At 44.5% G+C, this 21,084-nt stretch overlaps 1 protein-coding gene across 1 annotated transcript in view; it reads right to left on the reverse strand.

Annotated features, from left to right (window-relative positions):
- Positions 1-11,629: 11,629 nt before the first annotated feature.
- Positions 11,630-21,084, reverse strand: part of ARNT2 (aryl hydrocarbon receptor nuclear translocator 2) — a 141,539-nt gene continuing 132,084 nt past the window's right edge. The window contains exons 16-19 of the mRNA XM_033166824.1: positions 18,136-18,274; positions 16,496-16,661; positions 13,128-13,264; positions 11,630-12,551 (exon numbers count right to left, since the gene is read on the reverse strand). Of these exons, the coding sequence (XP_033022715.1) occupies positions 12,453-12,551; positions 13,128-13,264; positions 16,496-16,661; positions 18,136-18,274 (541 nt within the window). The 3' untranslated portion in view covers positions 11,630-12,452. The remainder of the gene's footprint in view (positions 12,552-13,127; positions 13,265-16,495; positions 16,662-18,135; positions 18,275-21,084) is intronic.

The raw sequence follows: 21,084 nt of genomic DNA on the forward strand, positions 1-21,084 counted from the left end.
ACAGTGCTCTCGGAAGAAGAGCCCTCTTGACGTCACAACGCGAGGAAATTACTCATCCTTTATTTTGCAGATTTTAGGCTTCGTTGATATTTTCTCCCCTTCCCTCCAAGAGCTTTGCCAATAGGACTCTGGGTAGGGCCACATACAGTAGGTCAACGTTATCTATGCTTATTTGTTCTGTTCAAATATGAACTGGGAAGGCAGGAACACCACCTGGTTGCAGCTCATAGTGGTTAATATTTTCATAGGTGCAGCCACACCAATCGCATCCTGATTATTCAATCTCGCCAGCAGCATCAGCATTCAGAGCAAAGAGAAAGGAGGTCATGAAAGCAGAAAGGAAAGGATGGGTGGAACTGGAAACAGGCATGCTTTATCTTTCCCAGTGGAGCAACTTCCTTTTAGCTATTTGGCAGGCCTTACAAGTGGGTTTCATACTATTTTCTCTGGTACATACCCTCCAACATTTCTCTGGTGAAAATAGGGATGCCCTATTCATAAATAAACAAATAAATATACCCCACCTTCCGACTGGGTTGCAACAGCTGCTCTCGGCAGCTTCCAACATATATAAAAACATAGCAAAACATTAACCATTGGAAAACTTCCCGATACGGGGCTGCCTTCAGATGTCTTCTAATGGATGTATAGTTACTTATCTCCTTGGTTAAGGGGTCTCATAACTCCATGCCCTCCAACATTTCAACAATGAAAATAGGGATTTCCTAAGGGAAAGACAGACATTCCAGGATCAAATCAAAACTGGGATGGCTTCTGTAAATCCGGGACTTTCCCTGGAAAATAGGGACACTTGGGAGGGTCTACTGGTATGGCCTCAGTGGCACAGCTTCTGCTTTGCATGCAGAATGTCCCAAGTTAAGTCTCTGGGATCTCCAGGTAGAGAGATCCCCTTGTCCAAAACGCCAGAGAGCCACCGAGCAAGATGAACCAATGTTCTGACTCAGTATAAGACAGCCTCCTGTGTTCTTGTTGTATTTCATACAGTTGTCCTACTCATGATTACTTTGTGATGTGACAAGGTCAGGCCAAGAGTTTTTGAGCCAAGCATTGGGTTTTCCTAATAAAGAGTCTTTTATGAAGGTGGATGAATGTACTGGTATATTGGAGCTCTACGTAAACATGGGAACAGAGTGCTTAAGAACATTATGACTATTGCTGTTTATTAATGTCTATTCATCTGTCTCCTTGCAAAAAGTGTCCCAAAGCAACTTACAAATGGGTAAGATGAAGCTAACATGAAAGGAACTAATACTACAGCCCGGGAGTCATTTTGGACTCACAGCTGTCCATGGAGGCACAAGTCAATGGGGTGGGAGCTCACCCCATTGCGCGGGTTCGAACCACCGACCTTCTGATCAGCAATCCCAAGGGGCTCAGTGGTTTAGACCCGTGTCCCTTTCGCTATCTGACATCAGGCAGGCCTGCTAAAAACATATTGTGCTGCAGGCCTGTATTTAGAAACCTGCTTTATAGAACTTTATAGAACACTGTTGGGTTACCAGGACCCCTGTGCAACCTGAATTCAATAGCATACCCTCCAACATCCCACTGATCAAAATCAGGACACTAATTTTTTTTGGTCCCGAACTCTCGCGGAAGCCAGCTGATGAGACACAAAAATGAGTGTCTTTTGGTCCAGTGCTCTGCTGCAAGGCAGCTGACTTGCGCTAGAGTGCCAGATCAAAAAATGGGACATTCCAGGATCTGGTCAGAAACTGGGATGGGTTCTGTAATTCTGGGGTGTCCTGCTCAAATCCGGACGCTTGAGGGGTAAGCAGTAGTCAAGGTTGAACAAACAGTGCAATGATCAGTTCTCCCTGGAAGACGTGGTTAGGATGGAATCATTACTGCTAACACTTTAGAAACTGGCCTCTCTTTAAAAAAAAATAATGAAAGAAAGCAAACTTCTATAGGCCACCCAAGTTTGGGAAAGTACAGAGTGGAGACAATGTGAGGTTTTCAGGGTTGTGTGATTTTGAACAATTAAAAAACACAATTGCTTCATTTGAAAAAGCAAAATGAACCTGGGAGGGAATTTCTGGAAAACTGTTTCTGCCCTAAATAAAAAGACACACTAACACAATAATTAAAGAAAGATGATGGCGGTCATGTGCCAGGAGCCAAGTGAAGAGACGTTCCAATTTACAGCAGCTCTTGGCTGAGGAACCTTCTCAGGCTCCAGGTTTTCTACTTTTGTTTTCTCGTTCAATCTGAATCATACAGTCTCTGCCTTACACTTCTCCGCTGATTGTTTGCTTATGTCATTTAATGCAGAAACTGAGTTAAGACAAATTTGCATGGACAATGATTTTGCCTGCTGTGAAATAATAATTGTGTTCCTATAACCTCCCTCTCCTGCAGCTTAGAAAAGCTACACCAGCTCAAAAGGGACTAAACTGAATGTTGGGGTCCCTCCAGAACCATGTCTTATTGCGGCCTTATTCTGCAATATGTTCTTGATGCAAGAATAGTGCATTAAAAAGGTAAAGGGACCCCTGACCATTAGGTCCAGTCGCGGACGACTCTGGGGTTGCGGCGCTCATCTCGCTTTATTGGCCGAGGGAGCCCGCGTTTGTCCACAGATAGCTTCCAGGTCATGTGGCCAGCATGACTAAGCCGCTTCTGGCGAACCAGAGCAGCGCACAGAAACGCCATTTACCTTCCCGCCAGAGCAGTACCTATTTATCTACTTGCACTTTGACGTGCTTTCAAACTGCTAGGTTGCCAGGAGCAGGGACTGAGCAACAGGAGCTCACTCCGTCACGGGGATTCGAACCGCCGGCCTTCTGATCGGCAAGCCCTAGGCTCTGTGGTTTAACCCACAGCGCCACCCACTGCATTAGCGATGGGTTTATTCTGCTTTAAGGCTATCTATACTTCCTTTTGTGCTGTGTTTTGCAGGCATAGGCCCACACTTTAAAGCTCCCTGTCCGAGCAGCATTTTGTTTTGTTTTGTCCTGGTGCTTTCCCTATATATATTCCCTACACTTAGAAAAATGTCATGCCGTGCATAAAATATAGAAACTTCCCAATGAAGGTTTTCACACATCTAGTTTTTTCTTTCCGTGGGGGAATCATTTAGATATGCAGCCTCCTTCCCTCCCAACATCTTGCTGCCAGAAATGGTTCTATACTCCAGAAATGTCTTACCACTCAAGCTGCTCCATGGGTAACTTGGCTTTGTTGAACTGCTCTTTAGTGACCCCAGAGCTCTCCTGCTTAGGAGGACTTTTGCCAGCGCCAGCTGCAATTGTTTCGGTCCAATACACTTGGGTCTAGACTGATTTGGCATTGATGCAATTTGGCTCCGTCTCAACATCGCCCGTCTCCTTTTATTTACACACCTGCCAGCTCAGAGCATCTTCCTTCTCTTCTGCGTTGTTTTCTTAATGAGTCAGTGTTGTTCGCACTCTTGCACCACTGATTGACCGGTCTCGCCCCTTGTGCAGTCTGATCTCACATGAGAGAAAGCATCTTGGTGACCATCCAAGATGAGCATGGGAACGGACTGATTCACTTGTAATACCCAACTCTGGGGGCAAGGATCACTGCCTTAGCCATCTCCAGGAAGAAAGTGGCTGCGTTTGGATGTCACAATAAAACATAGTGTTACGAGTTTGTGGGGTGCGAGACACCCTAAATTCCTGGGTCCAATAAAAGTTAGAATTAATCAAAGTTCATGGAGTTAAACTGTGCCAAGTTTAATGGAGTTAAACTTATTTTCTAAGCTGAAGGAGCGTCTCCACCCCCATCATTCAGCCCGGACACTGAGATCCAGCGCCGAGGGCCTTCTGTCGGTTCCTTCACTGCGAGAAGCAAAACTACAGGGAACCAGGCAGAGGGCCTTCTCGGTAGTGGCGCCCGCCCTGTGGAACGCCCTCCCATCAGAAGTCAAGGGAATAAACAACTACCTGACATTCAGAAAAAACCTGAAGGCAGCCCTGTTTAGGGAAGTTTTTAAACTGTGATATTTTAAATGTATTTTAATGTTTGATGGAAGCCGCCCAGAGTGGCTGGGGAGACCCAGCCAGATGGGTGGGGTACAGATAATAAAGTATTATTATTATTATTATTATTATTATTATTATTATTATTATTATTATTATTATTATTATTATTATTATTACTATTATAGAACTATAAGCCAGGCCAACCTGGTGATCCATTGCTGAGTGTGGATCATTAGGGGAGCAAAGCCTGAGAATGGCAGAGTCATTAACAGGATGCGGGTGGGACTGTGGTCTAAACCACTGAGCCTCTTGGGCTTGCCGATCAGAAGGTTGGCAGTTCGAATCCCTCCGACGGGGTGAGCTCCCGTTGCTCTGTCCCAGTTCCTGCCAACCTAGCAGTCCGAAAGCATGTCACTGTAAGTAGATAAGTAGGTACCGCTGTGACAGGAAGGTAAATGGTGTTTCCGTGCACTCTGGTTTCTGTCATGGTGTTCTGTTGCGCCAGAAGCGGTTTAGTCTTGCTGGCCACATGACCCGGAAAGCTGCGGACAAACGCCGGCTCCCTCGCCTGAAAGCGAGATGAGCACCGCAACCCCATTGTCTCCTTTGACTGGACTTAACCGTCCGGGGTCCTTTACCTTTTACCTATGCAATTAACAAAGCAATTACTCTGTGCCAGATAGCCATGGGGTGTGAGTCCTGTCTTTCTCTAGATAGGTAGTTAGAAGGAGACAAAAGGCCAGAGTTTTTGGGATAACAGTTGGCAGTGATATACTGGCAACAGCTGTAGCAGGCTGTAAAAAAAAAAAAGACGAGAGCATGGCCGATTTCTGTTTTGTATCCAAGGCAGCAGCACCTATGGGAGAATCAAGAGACGCTCTTGTAGTGCAATGCTAGGAACCTCTCCGTTGGGAGACTCAGGTTGTATATATGTGTAAATAAACCATTGATCATAAAGACATCACAATCTCCACTGTGCCTCATTTCCAAAAGGAAACACGAACCCCAGGTAAGCGTCTGGAACCCCTGGAATGTCACACTGATGTGGATATTGGTGTGGTGTGTAACAATAGTTTATCGCTGGGTAGCATTTATAAAATGGTATGTGCATCGTTACAACCACCGGCACCTGGGAGATACTTGCCTGCCACCAGTGTCAAAGCAAGGTTCAATTGTCAGTCTGGATGGCTTCTGCATGTGGAATTTGGGGAGCGCATGTCATCTTGTCCTTTGGCCAGCAAATTGTATTGGATGAGCCCTGGTTCCAGCTATGAAAAGACAAACCAAGCACATCTTCCAGGGAAACACAGCTGACATGAAATGACACAGGTGGCATGTTCTGGTCAGGGCAGATGAATGTAGGACAGCTATATTCCATTAATTGGAATAGATGTCCACAGTGTATTTAGCAAATGCTGCAGCACTCAGTGCAATGGATGCACAGCATTTAGGTCAAACCAAGATAAGTCAAAGGGCTTCTAAGGCTAAAGGGATTTGATGTGACCATGTTTTATTGCCTCCCTTAGATCATAGGGTGGTCATGAGAGGCCATTAAGAGGCAATTCTACTTCCGCCACAATGACCATTTTGGATTAGCTGCCGCTGCAAAATCTGATGCTACTTTTAACAACATTTATGTGATTTAATTTCTTCCCTACTCATATACATTACACCTTGCCCTCTCCTCCATTATATATATTCCTTCAGTGGGACACCACCCTCCCCCACACTGTATTTTGAGATTGGTGAGCGAGTTCCTGCTCCGATTTCCATCTTTTAATGCTGCTTTTGCTATTTATTAGCACAGCTTTCTCAGTGGTGACCCCATGTGGGAGGCATCACTGCCTGCCTTTAGGAAACACACATAAACTTACCCATGCCATCCAGCCTCTGAGGCAGTTGCTCAAAAAATTGTGAAATGTAGAATTAAAAAAACTCACAAGCAAATTACGGAATAGTAGAATCCTATGCATTTTTTACTTAGAGGTAGATCTCACTAAGATCAGTGGGCCATGCTAGTAAGCATATTTGAGATTGCAACCTAGATTGCTCAGTCAATAAAATTAATGGGTTGCTAGCGCTGTTCCGAGTACACCCATTAAAATTAACTAAAATGATGGAACTTAGGCCAATGGATTTTAATGGGTCTACTCTGAGGACAATGTAGATGGATACAACCCAAAGATCCCTTTCTTTGCATTAGAATCAAGAACATTCACTACATCGTGTAGAGGTGGTGCCCATAACTTTTTATGGAGAGACGACATGATAGCTCATACAATTACCGTATTTTTCGCTCCATAAGATGCACTTTTTTTCTCCTAAAAAGTAAGGGGAAATATCTGTGCGTCTTATGGAGCGAATGTTGGTCCCCCTGGAGCTGAATTGCCCAGGAGCCAAAAGAGGATCATGCTTTTTATTTTACAAAGAGAAAAGGGGGTGTTGAAAGGACCCCGCTCAGCAGCTGATCAGCAAGAGATCGGGAGAGAGATAAGAGTCCCCGGCTCCCTTTCAGCCCCGCCCTCCTTTGTTGAATGTGCTGCAGGGGGAGGTTGTTTGTTTCCCCAGCTACATGTGACTGGCTGATTAGATTATCTGTCTGGAAACTGTAGAAAAGGCTCCCTTTCCTTTAGAAGCTGCAGAAATGTGAGTTGAACCCCATAAAAACGGGGCTTTTCCTCTTTGCTTTTCCCCCTTTGCAAAAAAACTGCAAAACTTTTAGCTGATCCTCAAAAAACAGGGTTTTCCCCTTTACAAAAAAGCTGCAAAACTTTTAGCTGATCCTCAAAAAACCCAGGGCTTTTCCCTTTGCAAAAAAAGCTGCAAAACCTTTAGCTGATCCTCAAAAAAACGGGGCTTTTAGAGGAGGAAAACCAGAAAAATATTTTCCCCAGGCACCTAGTTGACCACAGTGAGAGCAGAATGTTGGACTACATGAGACTTTGGCCTGACCCAGCAGGCTCTTATGATGTTCTCAGGTATAGGAGAACACACAGTGTGAGGGACTTCACAGGGAGCCTTCTGGGAATCACATGACAGTGGTAGGTGGGCAAAAATGGGTGGATCAATAGATGCGAGTCTTACCTTTGTACAGTTGGCTACATTCCAGCCATGCGAAAGTCAGAAATTCCTACACTACACCCACCTCTCTCCACACTCCGTCAAGGCAGGCAAAGGGGCATCATCACATTTCAAGGGCACTGTCCAGCCCCACAAAGGCACTCAAGGAGGGTAGGAAGCAAGACTGCCAAGGAATGTGGCCTGGGGAAGAGACCTGTGGGATGGCTTGATGGTTGTGTTTAGCTCTCAGGATGGAGGTTCTCCACCCCTGCATTACACGACAGCAGCAGTTAACAACAGCTCGTGATGCTTTATTATTTTAATGAAAATTTAAAAGGCAGGTTATTAATTATACAGACACACAAAACTGGTCTTGCTATACAGAACACTTAGAAGTACAAAATACAGTTTTATCCACAACACAGTTCCACGTTGACACCAAAGGGCTCTAACAGATACGGATGCAAATGGTGGAAAAAGTCAATTAAAACACACGCACACACACACCCTTGGCATATATTTTTAAGGGGCAAAGGTATGGCACATAACCTGAAGCTCTGAACTGAGCACTTTCAGTTTTCAATGAAAGAGAGTTCCAAATGCCTGCTTACCTCTTCCCTGCTGAGGTCAATGAGGATGATCTTGCCATAGTTAAGCACATTGTTTTCAGTGGGGAAAATGCTGTTGATAATGCTTGGCGTTCGAAAAACGTTTCCTCCTTGCTCCCACCTAGAAAAGGGCCTGAGCTACACTTGGATGAATCTGTCCATCTTGGTTTCACTCAGGTTCTCATTTTTCCTATCTTAAAATCAGCGCAGATTCAGTTACAGTTTGAAAATTCTTTGTTTTAAAAAGTCCTTAGGAGAAACTTGCACTGAAATTGTGATGAAATTTCATAACATACACGTTTCTATGCAATGTACACACTTTTATTTTTGCAAAGCAATTTTCTTTAATATAAGGAATTTTTGAAGTAACTCTATTCTATGCATACTTTACCCTGGTATATGCATTTTTGTACGCACTATTTGTTTGGGGAACTGCACCACAAAATTTGGAGACATGAATTTCAAAGGATGGGTGTGTTTTGTTTTGCGTATTTTCAGAAAGTGTGAATTAGCTATGTCCACCTTTAAATGTGAACTGTGTTGAATTCTGCCCACCCCACAGGCAGAGCTGAAGGATCAATGGCTGAGCCAGGGTAGAAACCAATGTCTCGGGATGAATGGGCAGACAAAGGGGTGGAGTCAAGAGAAGGATGAGGCAAGAAGTCATGGAAGTCAGAGCCTGCCAGAATCTTGGGTTTGCTGGCTTGTCAGATCTCTGCACTGGTCACATGACAGGATGTGATCAGACCAGCAAATACATTTATTTAATATACTTAGAGGGCACTTTCCCAATGTTCAAAGCAGTATATGATAATAACAACAATTTAATGCAACAGCAGCAAATAATATTTACTGATGTAGTCCTCAACCAACAAATCCCTGCCCAAAAGTGTTTTTCAGGCCTTATGGAAAAAAGAGCACATCATATTTAAAAGCATGTTATCTGCAAGTCTTGAGGCCACTTTAGCAAAATGCCTCCTTTTCACTGTTGCAGTTTTAACTGCTTGTCATGTGGACAATTCAAGCAGGGCATGATCAGCTGACTGCAACTGACACATGGGTTGGATATAATTAGATAGCCCTAATGGGATGCTCGAAGTATTCGAAGGATGCGGGTGGCGCTGTGGGTTAAACCACAGAGCCTAGGGCTTGCTGATCAGAAGGTCGGCAGTTCGAATCCCCACGACGGGGTGAGCTCCCGTTGCTCGGTCCCTGCTACTGCCAACCTAGCAGTTCAAAAGCATGCAGTGCAAGTAGATAAATAGGTACCACTCTGGCGGGAAGGTAAACGGCATTTCCGTGTGCTGCTCTGGTTCACCCGAAGCGGCTTAGTCATGCTGGCCACGTGACTCGGAAGCTGTATCCCTCGGCCAGTAAAGCGAGATGAGCGCCGCAACCCCAAAGTCGTCTGCGACTGGACCTAACGGTCAGGGGTCCCTTTACCTTTTAACTAAGTATTCGCTTACCACTCTTTCCCCTTAAATCAATGGGGCTTTAGTGCTGGATTGGGTTCAATAGTATGAAAAGTGCTTAACTTTGGCTGGATCATGCCAGGAGTTACTATGAGCAGAATGGCCTGTGTCCATGCAGTTGTTAATCCAGAAAAACAGGTTTGACAATTTAGCTCATATTTTGCTCCCATGTTTATAGCAAAACATTACCATTCTACCCTTTGCCTACCCACATTTAGCAACACCTTCTGCCCCCTTCCCAGCCTAAAGAGCTAAGGGCCAGCCCTGCTATTTGATTTCTAAGTTGAACACAGCCACAAAAACAAACTCGCCAACTCTCAAACATCTTGCGAGGCTACAAATCAGACAGTATGACATTGATAAGGCAATGATGGCTGCATGGCCAAGTAACTTTTGGAAGGGAAAGGAAAAACAAGGACACAGGGTTGTATTCAATGTACCCCAATGCAAAATGTTCCATTAGCAGAAGGATTTCTTCTCGCACAATGGAATGTTCTCTCCTCCTCCTGTGCTCCCTAAATCGGTTCTGGGGTTTTCTCCAACCCTTCAGAGCAGATTTGGGGATGGCATGGGGAGGGGATGAGAGGAGAAAAAAATTCCCACTGCACTAGTGTTCATCCTTGAACCAGTGCAACTATTTAGTTGAGTGCTGTCCAGTGTGTAAAAATACACATTGTGGTAATAGGAGAAATCCAACATGGCGGTTATCACTGCACCAGAAATGAACTAGAAGCTTAAGTAACAATAGACTTGCTAAGAGGTACCTGTAATTACATACCGTGCTTTAATGCAAAGAAAGGAAATCAAACCAAATATGGAAACGGATGATTTAAATTATGGGTGGAACTACATGTTACACTCAATGTGAGACTTCTGTTGAAAATGGCACTGCTGCATCAGGCATATCAGGCTCATTTGTAGAGTTGGATGAGTTTGTCAGATTCTGGTTCTTCACGTTTCTCCTTTTCCTACTCTTAAGTTCATTTCTCCAGCAATTTGCAATGGGGGGGGCGTGGAATCCTCATTAAAATTTGTCAGCATTTTAGTGCTAATTTTTCCAAATATACACATTTCTATGTGCGTTTTCGAACAATATACAAATTATTGCTGTTAGGGAACTGCCCTCGGCAGGGTGGAAGGTCTTGTCGATGTACCGACAGCCCCAACACCTCCTCAATAGTGAAACCTCTTCGAGCGGGAAAAGCGGCACCTCCTCCAGCGGGGAGGGGCAGGCTGGAAACAGCCAGGCGAGACAAGGGCTTGGAGATGCTGCTGAGAGCCCCAGCACGCCTCATGAGTTTCGCTCCGAGGGGAGCACGCCACTTCCGTCACCCCAGTTGCGCAGAGGGGTCAAAAGGAGACTGGGGAGGCGGCGCTTTGGGGTGCCTAAATTCTTATGTTGGGGTCACAGCCGGAAACCGGCACTCCTGGATTCTGCAAGTGACTAGGACGGTCATGTTTTCACGTTCTCTGCACTGTCAATAGTCTGCACCAATAAACTGTTAAAAGACATGAGTAACTCATGCCTGGTTACTCATGAGCAACTGCAACGCAGATCTGACAATTGCAATTTCCCTTAACAAATTGCATGCTTATGTGTCATTTTCACTAATGCATGCATTTTTTATGCACACTTTCCAACAATTTATGCATTTTTGTACGCATTTTCTGTCTGGAGAAACTCCATTGCAAAATTCAGAGAAGTGTGAATTCCAAAGGATAGTTGTGTTTTGGCAGGCTTAATGGTACAGAAAGCATGAATTAGGTTGGTTTCTCATTTAAATTCAAATAAAATGGCTAATCCCCTTATTGTAATGCTGCTGCCTTTTTCTGCCCCAGCTAGCAGTAGCCAATGATGGGCAGGAAAGCATCCCATAATATGACCTCATGGCCATAGATAATTGATCCTACACATTACAGCTGAGCAGGGCTGGGGGTGAAATTTGATTCTAACAGTTGCAAGTGGGAGATTTGACAGCAGCTCCAAGTACAGAGTTAACATGTCTTTCCACCTTCCATTCGATAAGTATTTTGAACTAGCCTCTACAACAGAAGCAGCAGCACCATAATTTTGTTAGCTAAACATGGCTAGGAAGCAAGTTAGGCTCCACATTAGAACCTGCCCAATTCCAGAAAGCAATGGCCCAACACAGCTGCTGACTACAGCTATTGCTGCAATGTTACTTGCCAATTTCTTGCTTAGCTTAAAAAACAAACAACCCGCATGTTTTGTTTGTTTTCTAAACCACTTTCAAGTAGTATTATGGTCACAATCCAGCTGCAGGGTGCAAAGGAGCACTGCACAGAAATGTTATCATAATGGTTTGGGCTTAGTGTTACAAGCAGATGAAACCATACATTTCCAAAGCCACATTAATTTATATAGCCGATGGAGTGGTGTGCAGAGCCTCAACAGGCATATAGGGATTTCCCAGCGAAATAAATGTGCTTGGACTTGTAAGCCCTCCAAATATATTGCTACCTTCTTCCGGCACATTTGTCCCTTCTCATGGACTTCCCTTGTGTACGGCAAAATAAAAACCCAAGATCCGGTTTGTACAACACCAGATATACAGATAGTACTAAAATGTACATACATTCAAGCCTAGCTGTGTTAAAATAAGATAGTAAAGGCGCTGGAATCTCCTGCCAGAAAGGACTAGGTTATGGTTACACAACCTTACATTCAAACTGGCCTAAAATGACCATAAAAAGGATCAAAATGGCTTCAATCTCTGTTGTCATGGGGTGAGGGGACCATTTGCACAACCAGGTACAGACCTTCTCAGCTGTTCTGCTACCTTTCCAAGAACCACCAGAATGGAGCTCGCTGACTGCCCCGCCCCCCGTGGTCTATGGGCCACAGCTAGGGAGCCTCACAACTAGAGGTCTTATCTTCAAGTAGCCAGCAGAGGACTGGAGTGCTTATTTCATTATCTGTTCACACAAGCAGCTTTCTCTAAAGGGGGAAGTTAGAAATGGTTCACATTCAAATATTAAAGAGCCGAGAGAAAGTTAAAAATCAAAGTGCCTCCCCGCTCGTCCCCACCCCCCACCCCACCCCAAGCTCAAAACCCTACCACAAATGGGGATGAAGTACAAAATGAATCCTGGTGGCAAATGCCAACCAGGTGGCGTTAGGTTATTTCATTAGAACTTGCATGGTCAGCACTTGGAAGGAGAGCAAGTGATTATCTGAAGTATGAGAAGGGGGGGGGGGTTTCTTGTTTTATAGCTTCTATGATAATGTTAACACAGGGAAAGCAGATCCCAAACTACCCTGGTATGCTGATTTCCTTTCCCAGAATGTCCTTTTCAGAGGTTATCTGGCTAGGTAAAATTTACTCAGAAAATGGGGGGAACATGCCCAAATCAGCAAAATCTTCAATGTTGTAATTGCCGGTTCCTTGGGTTGGATCTCCTGGAATAGGCAGCATATCCTGGATGATAAAAGAAAATGAAAGGGGAACGTGATTTTTCTTGTATCCTTATCTAGGGCTAATCGCCTTTAGCATCTCCCCCCTTTGTTGCTTAACTGTACAGCAGGCTTCCTCAACCTCGGCCCTCCAGGTGTTTTTGGCCTACAACTCCCATGACCCCTAGCTAGCAGGACCAGTGTAGTCTCAAAACATGAGGAGGGCCGAGGTTGAGGAAGCCTGCTGTACAGCAACTAATGGCAAAAGCAGCAAGGAACAGTCAGCTTGCAATTTAAGGAAAGATGTGCCCTGTGCAAAATCTCAAGACTGGTGTAGCGCATTGCCAGCCCTGCCAGGTAAGGCTCACACCTGTGTAGGGCCACTTAAACCTGGAGCTGGCACCAAACTTCAGTTTCCGTAGCTCCACATACAGCATCCTGCCACTATCTAGCTTGGATGTGACCAGATGACCGACCATTTCTATCCATAAGGAATAAACGATATTTGTTGACAGTTCGCTGCCTTTTAACAGGACCCAAAAGGTCACCTGCAAGAGACGGATCACCTTGCCATTGCTGAATCACGGGTCCAGGGACTCACCTGGAACACTTCTGTCTGGCTGGTTTGCTGGTGAGGGTGCTGCTCGCTGTTTTGCTGGTTGTGATGTTGGCTTTGCCACTGGGACCACACCTCCGAAGGCCTCCCTTGGAACTGTCCACTGCTTTGGCTGCTTTCAGCTGAAAAATAAAATAAGGTTACAAGAGTGGGTCTTTTAAAATGTACTTCTGCATTTCTTTTCTTTTTCTGACTAAAATAATAATAATAATAATAATGAAGAAGAAGAGTTTGGATTTGATATCCCGCTTTATCACTACCCAAAGGCCTTTCCTGTGGTGGCTCCCCAGCCCTAGAATCCCCTTCCAAAAGAGATGTACTGAAGCAAGACTCTGCAATCATTTAGCAGGAATGTGATACCAGATTTAAAAAAAAGAAAGTTATGCAGGCATGACAGATTTTTAGGAACTTTGCTCTGTATTACTGTATCAACCAATGAGATGGGTCGGAAAGTACGCTTAAAGACTGTATTTCACTGGTTTCTGCTGCTTAAATCTGAAAGCTGCCATAAGCATCTTGATAAAGTAGGAAGGTTATGCTATATCTTTAAAAAGTTACAATAATTACATAAACATATAAATAATATTCATCACCTAATCCCACTAGTCTGAAATCAAGGATTGGGTCAAATGCGTAATTTTTTTTTTATAATTTTAAAAAAGAAAGCCAAATGTCACAGCTACAAACTGGTTCCGTATCTGTACTTTTGTGCAAGAGTTAAAATGACTCCTTTTTCTTAATCATAATAGTAATGCCCTGAATAAACAGAGCACATGCAGAGCAGCTGCATCTGGAATCCCAGCAGTCGTGCGTGGGGAGGGCAGGACTTTAGGGCAGAAGTCAAGGGCCTCACTTACTGGAATGAGCAGGAAGCCCCCTCCCCACAATGCAGGTGGGCTGACTTGACATATTTTAAAATGTGAAGTAATCATATGCATTATCTTCTGAAGAGCAACCCCCACAAGACCATTAGGGTAAAGGGGACCCCTGACCATCAGGTCCAGTCGCATCCGACTCTGGGGTTGCGGCGCTCATCTCGCTCTATAGGCCTAGGGAGCCGGCGTTTGTCCGCAGACAGCTTCCAGGTCATGTGGCCAGCATGACTAAGCTGCTTTTGGCGAACCAGAGCAGCGCACGGAAACGCCGTTTACCTTCCCACTGGAGCGGTCCCTATTTATCTACTTGCACTTTGACGTGCTTTCAAACTGCTAGGTTGGCAGGAGCTGGGACCGAGCAACGGGAGCTCACCCCGTGGCAGGGATTTGAACCGCTGACCTTCTGATCAGCAAGCCCTAGACTCTGTGGTTAGAACGCTGTGGAATCCCATAGGGAATGTAATTTGCCTGCCCAATCTCAAAACCTTGCAAAACCCACCCCTACCAATTGCATTGGTTAAATCAATCTCATCTGGCCCAACCTGGCCCCATCCCTGGACAGAACAGCCACTTTGAAGGAGAACATCCTCCACAGATTCTGGAAGGTGCAGAGACTCAGACTTTGGTGAATCTCCTGTAAAAGGGAAGAGAATTTCAAAGCTGAGAGGCACCCAGTGAGAAAGTCTCCCTGTGTCCCTTGAGCTCATGGATGGTAAGTTAAATAGAGAATTATGGCCATCTATTATTTGAAAGGACCCAATTCGTAATAACTGAATTAGGAAACTTGAACAAGGTCTGGTAAGGTCAAAGCAAAAGACCCTTCCTCAATGGGAATATTTTGGTCGAGTTTTGAGCTTCTCTGTGTGTGACTTAAAAAAACCAAAACAACAACAGTAATAATAACCCCCATGCTTACGGGAGGCTTTGGCATCTAAGTGATCCCTCTTCACCTTTTGTTCCTGGCACTCGCGTTCAAACCGCAGAAATTGATTCATAGCCTGTCCTGAATTATCTGCTACAAACTCCGGGCTTGAGAGATATGCTCCTCAGTTTGCTGACGCGAGAAAATATAAATTCAAGCTCTCCCCACTCAACACAACAGCATTTACTCCAAGTGCAAACAAACAAAACAAAAAAAAGACTGCCAGGTTTCAGGGCTCAAGGTGGATGGACTTTGTGATGACCAATGAGCACCATATATATCCTATAGACTGGGATAGTCAGCATCTCTCTCTTGCATATGTTGTTGCAACACAATGCTCATCATCCCTTTGCTCTGCTGGCTGGGACTGATGGGAGCTGGGGTGCAACAACATATGGAGGGAACCATGTTGGCTGCTGCCCCTGCTTTAGATGACTGCCTCTACATACACACACACACACACACACACACACACACACACACACGAAGAATGGATTTGACTATCATCTTTTAGGCTTGCAGATGTACAGTCGTGTCTCCTACTCATTTCTCTGCATTTATATCCCACCTTTCTTCCAAGGAGCTCATATGGTTCTCCCCCTTCTCATTTTATCCTCACAACAACCCCAGGTTAGGCTGGGAGAGAATGCCTGGCCACAGGTCACCCAGGAAGAGCTCCATGGCTGAGTGCTGGATCTGAACCCTGGTCCTTCAGCAATTATTCCTTCACTGCGAGAAGTGAGGTTACAGGGAACCAGGCAGAGGGCCTTCTCGGTAGTGGTGCCCACCTTGTAGAATGTCCTCCCATCAGATGTCAAGGAAATAAACAACTATCTTACTTTTAGAAGACACCTGAAGGCAGTCCCATGTAGGGAAATTTCTAATGTTTGATGTTTTATTGTGTTTTTAATATTCTGTTGGGAGCCAGATAGAGTGGCTGGGGAAGTCCAGCTAGATGGGTGGGGTATCAATAAATTATTATTATTATTATTATTATTATTATTATTATTATTATTATTATTATTATTATTATTATTATTATCATCCAAGTTGCTTTCTGGTTGTGCACCCTGGCTCCCCAGTTTAGTCAAGCAAGCTACATGCCCACACCGTACATATAAAGCACATGACCTTCCCCCAAAGAATTCTGGGAACTGTGGTTTTTAAGAGTTCCGGGAATTGTAGCTCTGCGAGGGGGTAAACTATGGTTTCCAGGATTCGTTTGTGGAGGGGAAAGGGAAATCATGACTGTTACAGTGGTACAAATGTGCTTTAAAAGTGCAGATACTGTCTAGCCTCCTTAACTGGCCTTTCTGCTTCCTGGGCCCTCAGATCACATGAATCGTGACAGCTTCACATCATAGTTACACTCAGGTCTTGCTTGTGGGCTTCCCATTGGAACATCTGGTTGGCCACTGTGAGAACAGGATGCTGGACTAGGTGGGCTATGGACATGGGCCTAATCCACAAGAGATACGTTCGTAGTAAGTCGAAGAGACCTCATTGTACCTCACCGTGCTTTTATTTTAGGCAAGGCAGCCGGGCTTGATACCTACCAAATCCTGCTGTCCTGTTAGCTAAGCTGGAGTAGGCATTCCCGCTTGGAGAGGAGGTAGCAGGACTGGACAGGGGGCTGTACGATGCTGGGTCAGCAGGGTAAGTGTGACTGGTTCCAATTGCAAAGGGAGAAGACTGAGCCTTGCCAGACTGCGAAGGAATTTGCTGAATGGGAGAGTGAAAGACAACAACATCGAGACGTTATCATCCTTCCCGCGGCATTTGACCCAAGAACAAAGTGGTGCAACAGACTTCAATCTTGGCACATCTATTTGCAAAACAAGTATCTTTACAGAGCTAGTTAGGTGGGTTGCTGTGCTCCAGCAACATGGGTACTGGGCGGTTTAATTTCAAGAAACCCAAAGCATAGCTCTGTGCTACAAACTGCTTGTTCCCTCTCTTCCCAGGCTGATGGTGGGGAACCCCTCTCAGTCCGAGGGCCACATTTCCCTCTTGGGTGGGAATGGGGGGGGGGGTGTCACATGCCATTGGCCAGCCAGACCAGAGGCAAAAGTGGATGCAGCAATGAATATAAATGTTACCTTTGTACAGCACACACACAATCACACCACATCCTCCATCCAGGGAAGGAAGAGGCATTATCAGAATTCAAGGACACATTCAGCCAGGCTTTTTAATTTTTTTTGCCAAATTGCTTTTATTGCTTTTCCAAATTTTACCTAAAAAGGTAAAGGTACCCCTGACCGTTAGGTCCAGTCACGGATGACTCTGGGGTTGCGCGCTCATCTCGCTCTATAGGCCGAGGAAGCCGGTGTTTGTCCGCGGACAGCTTCCGGGTCATGTGGCCAGCATGACCAAGCTGCTTCTGGAGAACCAGAGCAGCGCACGGAAACGCCGTTTACCTTCCCGCCTATTTATCTACTTGCACTTGACATGCTTTCGAACTGCTAGGTAGGCAGGAGCTGGGACCGAACAATGGGAGCTCACCCCGTCGCAGGGATTCGAACTGCTGACCTTCCGATCGGCAAGCCCTAGGCTCTGTGGTTTAGACCACAGCAACACCCGCTCTGTGGTTTAGACCACAGCACCACCCTAAATTTTACCTAATCAGCCACAAATTAAAATAAATTTAATATTTTTTTTTTTTTTTTGCAAAAAATGGTTTCCTACACTCTGTTCTTGATGCATCCAAATTTTCCTCTTGTTGTTGATTTATTTTCCTAGTTGCTTCTAATACACATTCCGTCAAACTTACCTATCCTTAACCATCAGTTATTCACTTGTCAATTGCTGCGTGTACAATATTTCAACAATTGCAGCACAGTAACCAAAAGTGAGGCTACTCCACAAATGATCAAATCCACAATAAATCAGTAATTAACACATCCAACCAGGCTAAAGCATTCTGTGTTACAAATAGGGCCAGTGAGAGATGGGGCTTGGGGTTTGTTTCAAGGACCAGATCGAGAGGCCTTGAGGACTGCCTCTGTTCTCTGCGCCTGAGGTTCCCTACTCCTCTCCTAGGTTAGCCAGTGCTGGCTCCAGGCTTTGCGAGAGTCTTTAGGAAATATGTATTCAGGAAGGCCCCTCTCAGAGTGAGACTCCTGTCTCTACTGCCTTCTCTCTTCGGGCCCAGGAAGTGAAACCTTTTCTATAACTTTTCCTATAACTCTCCTACCTGTCCTGGAAATGGAGGGCGACTTCCCGTCCAGGCAACTTGACTCTGATTTAGCTGGCGTGAGATCTGGGACAGGTTCTGACCAGCCGATGATGACGACTGGATGTCGTTGACGCCGGGCACGTGGACCACAGACGAGCTTCAAAGGGAGAGAACAGGAATGAGTTTGACGTTATAAGGATGCTCCACGGGGTTGCAGCCAATGTTACTCATAGAATAGACCTAACAAAGTCAACCATTACTTTTGGTTCATTAATTTCATGGCTCTGAGTAAAATGCTGTTGAATACAACCTGCTGTTTACAAGAACACCTGTAATTAGAGTTTGCAAACCTCCCAATCAACCAGTAAACCAGTTAAACAAATCACGTTTTGGGACTATAACTCAAATGCAAAAAATGCAGACTATTACTTTTGCTGCATTGAACATCTCAGAATAACCCTTTGATCTTAAGTAAACTTCTTCCTAGGACTCATGGCAATATTTTAAAAGTATACAGGGTTTTTTTAAATTGCCTGGTATTGGGTATCAACCAACAATGAAGATAGAAGAAGAAGAAGATATCTTTATTCGGCCATAAGCCCACAACAGAAGTAAAATAAATAAAATGAAATAAAATACATTCAGATTACAAAAGCAAACACATTATGAACATCGACACAGCAATTAAAAGAGTAATACACCCAGTCATCTCAATTTTACAGGTAAAATGATGACAATAATATTACAAGGCCATTTAAGCTGGAATTATTGAATAATATATATCAATATTCTTGGAGTGTTCCATGGCGTCTTTTATAAGAGATAGCTGAAATCAAGAATCTAGCAACCTGTAACGTTCTTTGGGGGATTGTATCTTGCAACAAGCAAGCCAATTGTGTTTCAGAAGGATTATCAGCAATTTCCAAAATAACTGGGTTCAAAATTCTGGTCCGGGGTAAGATATATAATGGGCATTTAAATAATATGTGATGGAGCGACTCTATTGATTTGTTATCGTACGTACGTAAGACTGAAATTTTGCCATTTGAAAACCTATGGCTCATAACATTTGATGGAAACGCGTTAAATCTTGCTTTAGCAAAAGCAAATCTATGTGATGCTACAGATAAAGTAGACAAATATGATGGAATCTGGAAGGTTGGCATAATGCCTAGATTCAATGGGGAACAAGTCCCACCACCTGTTGCGAGGTTTTGCTGTAAATCTACATCATCCAGTTGTTGCCTGACTACCCTTTCGGCTAAGGTGAGATCTAACTTCATGACCTCAGATGGCGAAATGCCATACTTCAAAAGTCTAGAGTGGATTATTTTTGCCCATGGGCTAGTGAACTCATCTCGCCAGAGACACTGAATAAGGTAATAATTTGGTAATTTGTGCCAGAGGGTTAGCCAGTAATTAAATACATGCCTCCATAATAGAGTGTCTAAAGAGGGGACCTTTAATTCAAGGCGGATGGAGGAATTACTTACACACGAGGGTAGTTTCAGAAGGCGCCTCAAGAAAGTGTTTTGCACTGTCTCCAGGGGCGTAAGATTTACAAGAGCACCCCATAACGGGACAGCATATGCCATTGTTGCTATCACTTTAGCATTGCACACTTTTAAAGCAGATGGCACATGTAATGCACCTTCAGAGAAGTAAAACCGCAATAACGCGTAAATGAGTGCTTTGGTCTTATTTTGTAAATATGCAATGTGCGCTTTCCTTCCCAAGTTATGTTGGAAATAAATTCCTAAGTATTTAAACTTAAAGACTTGCTCGATTTGTTTCCCCTCAAGCTCCCAATTATACAATTTGGGGCTTCTAGAAAAGATTAACACTTTAGATTTAGCATGGTTTATAGAAAGTAGATTAGTTTGGCAGTATAAAGTGAAGATCTTAAGGGCCCTCCTTAGACCTATTCTCGAGTATGAGAGAATCACCGCATCGTCCGCCTATAATAGTAACGGACAGCGATAGTCAGCAAGGCGAGGGGTGTGAATCGCTATTTGGGATTCGGCCAGAGGTGTTCTCATGTCGCTAATAAACAGGTTGAAAAGCAAAAGAATTAAAAAACGCCCCACAAGTTCATCTTCCTCAACTTTCCTGCCCTGCCAATGCACCTGTTGGCTGGCTCCAACCCTTGCTTCTCCCTGCTTGCAGAGCAGGCCCAGGGACCAGATGCATCCCTCCAGGCCTCCCTATCTGACTCCTAGAATTCATGGGAGCTGGAATGAGAGGCAGGACACAGCAAATGCGCTGAGCTGGAGCCACGTTGTAGTTAACTTACAAAGTCTGCCAAGGTAAATGTGGAGAGCCAACTTCACTAGGAAACTGCAGGCAGCTATCTTGGAGCTTGAAATGTGAAGATTGACTGTTTGTTTTGTATTGTATGATTGTATTGTATGATGGGCGCAAATGCCGAATAAATAAACCTGTGTGATGGAGGGCTAAAATGCACCCGTCTGCCTCCTTTGTTTATAGTAACAGGGTTTGTGAGATCTCCAGCCGAGGTTAGTCTCACTCTAGCGGTTTACCCTTGGTGTAATTTGGTTATCAGCCACAGCAGCCTTCTATCAATGCCCCAGCGTGCTAGCTTTTCCCATAATATTTCTCTTTCAAATCGATAAAAGCAGCACACAGTTGGCATCGGTTAGAGGTTGAATATTTCGGCACTAGGTGGTATAAAATTACAGTATGGTCGATGGTAGAACGATTTGGCCTAAACCCAGCTTGTTCATCACCTATCAGTTTGGAATCGTCAGACCATCGGGTCAGCCTGGATAACAGAAAACGGGCGTAAATTTTTCCAATAATCGATAATAGACTGATATTCCGATAATTCCCTGGGTCCTCTGGGGAGCCCTTTTTATATATTGGTATTATGATGGCCTCCTTCCATATTCTAGGTATAAGCCCAGTAGCATTTATTACATCAAAAGTTTTGGCTAGAATTTTGGCCCA

Source organism: Lacerta agilis, chromosome 13 (genome assembly GCF_009819535.1).
Source record: "Lacerta agilis isolate rLacAgi1 chromosome 13, rLacAgi1.pri, whole genome shotgun sequence".
Taxonomy (NCBI): domain Eukaryota; kingdom Metazoa; phylum Chordata; class Lepidosauria; order Squamata; family Lacertidae; genus Lacerta; species Lacerta agilis.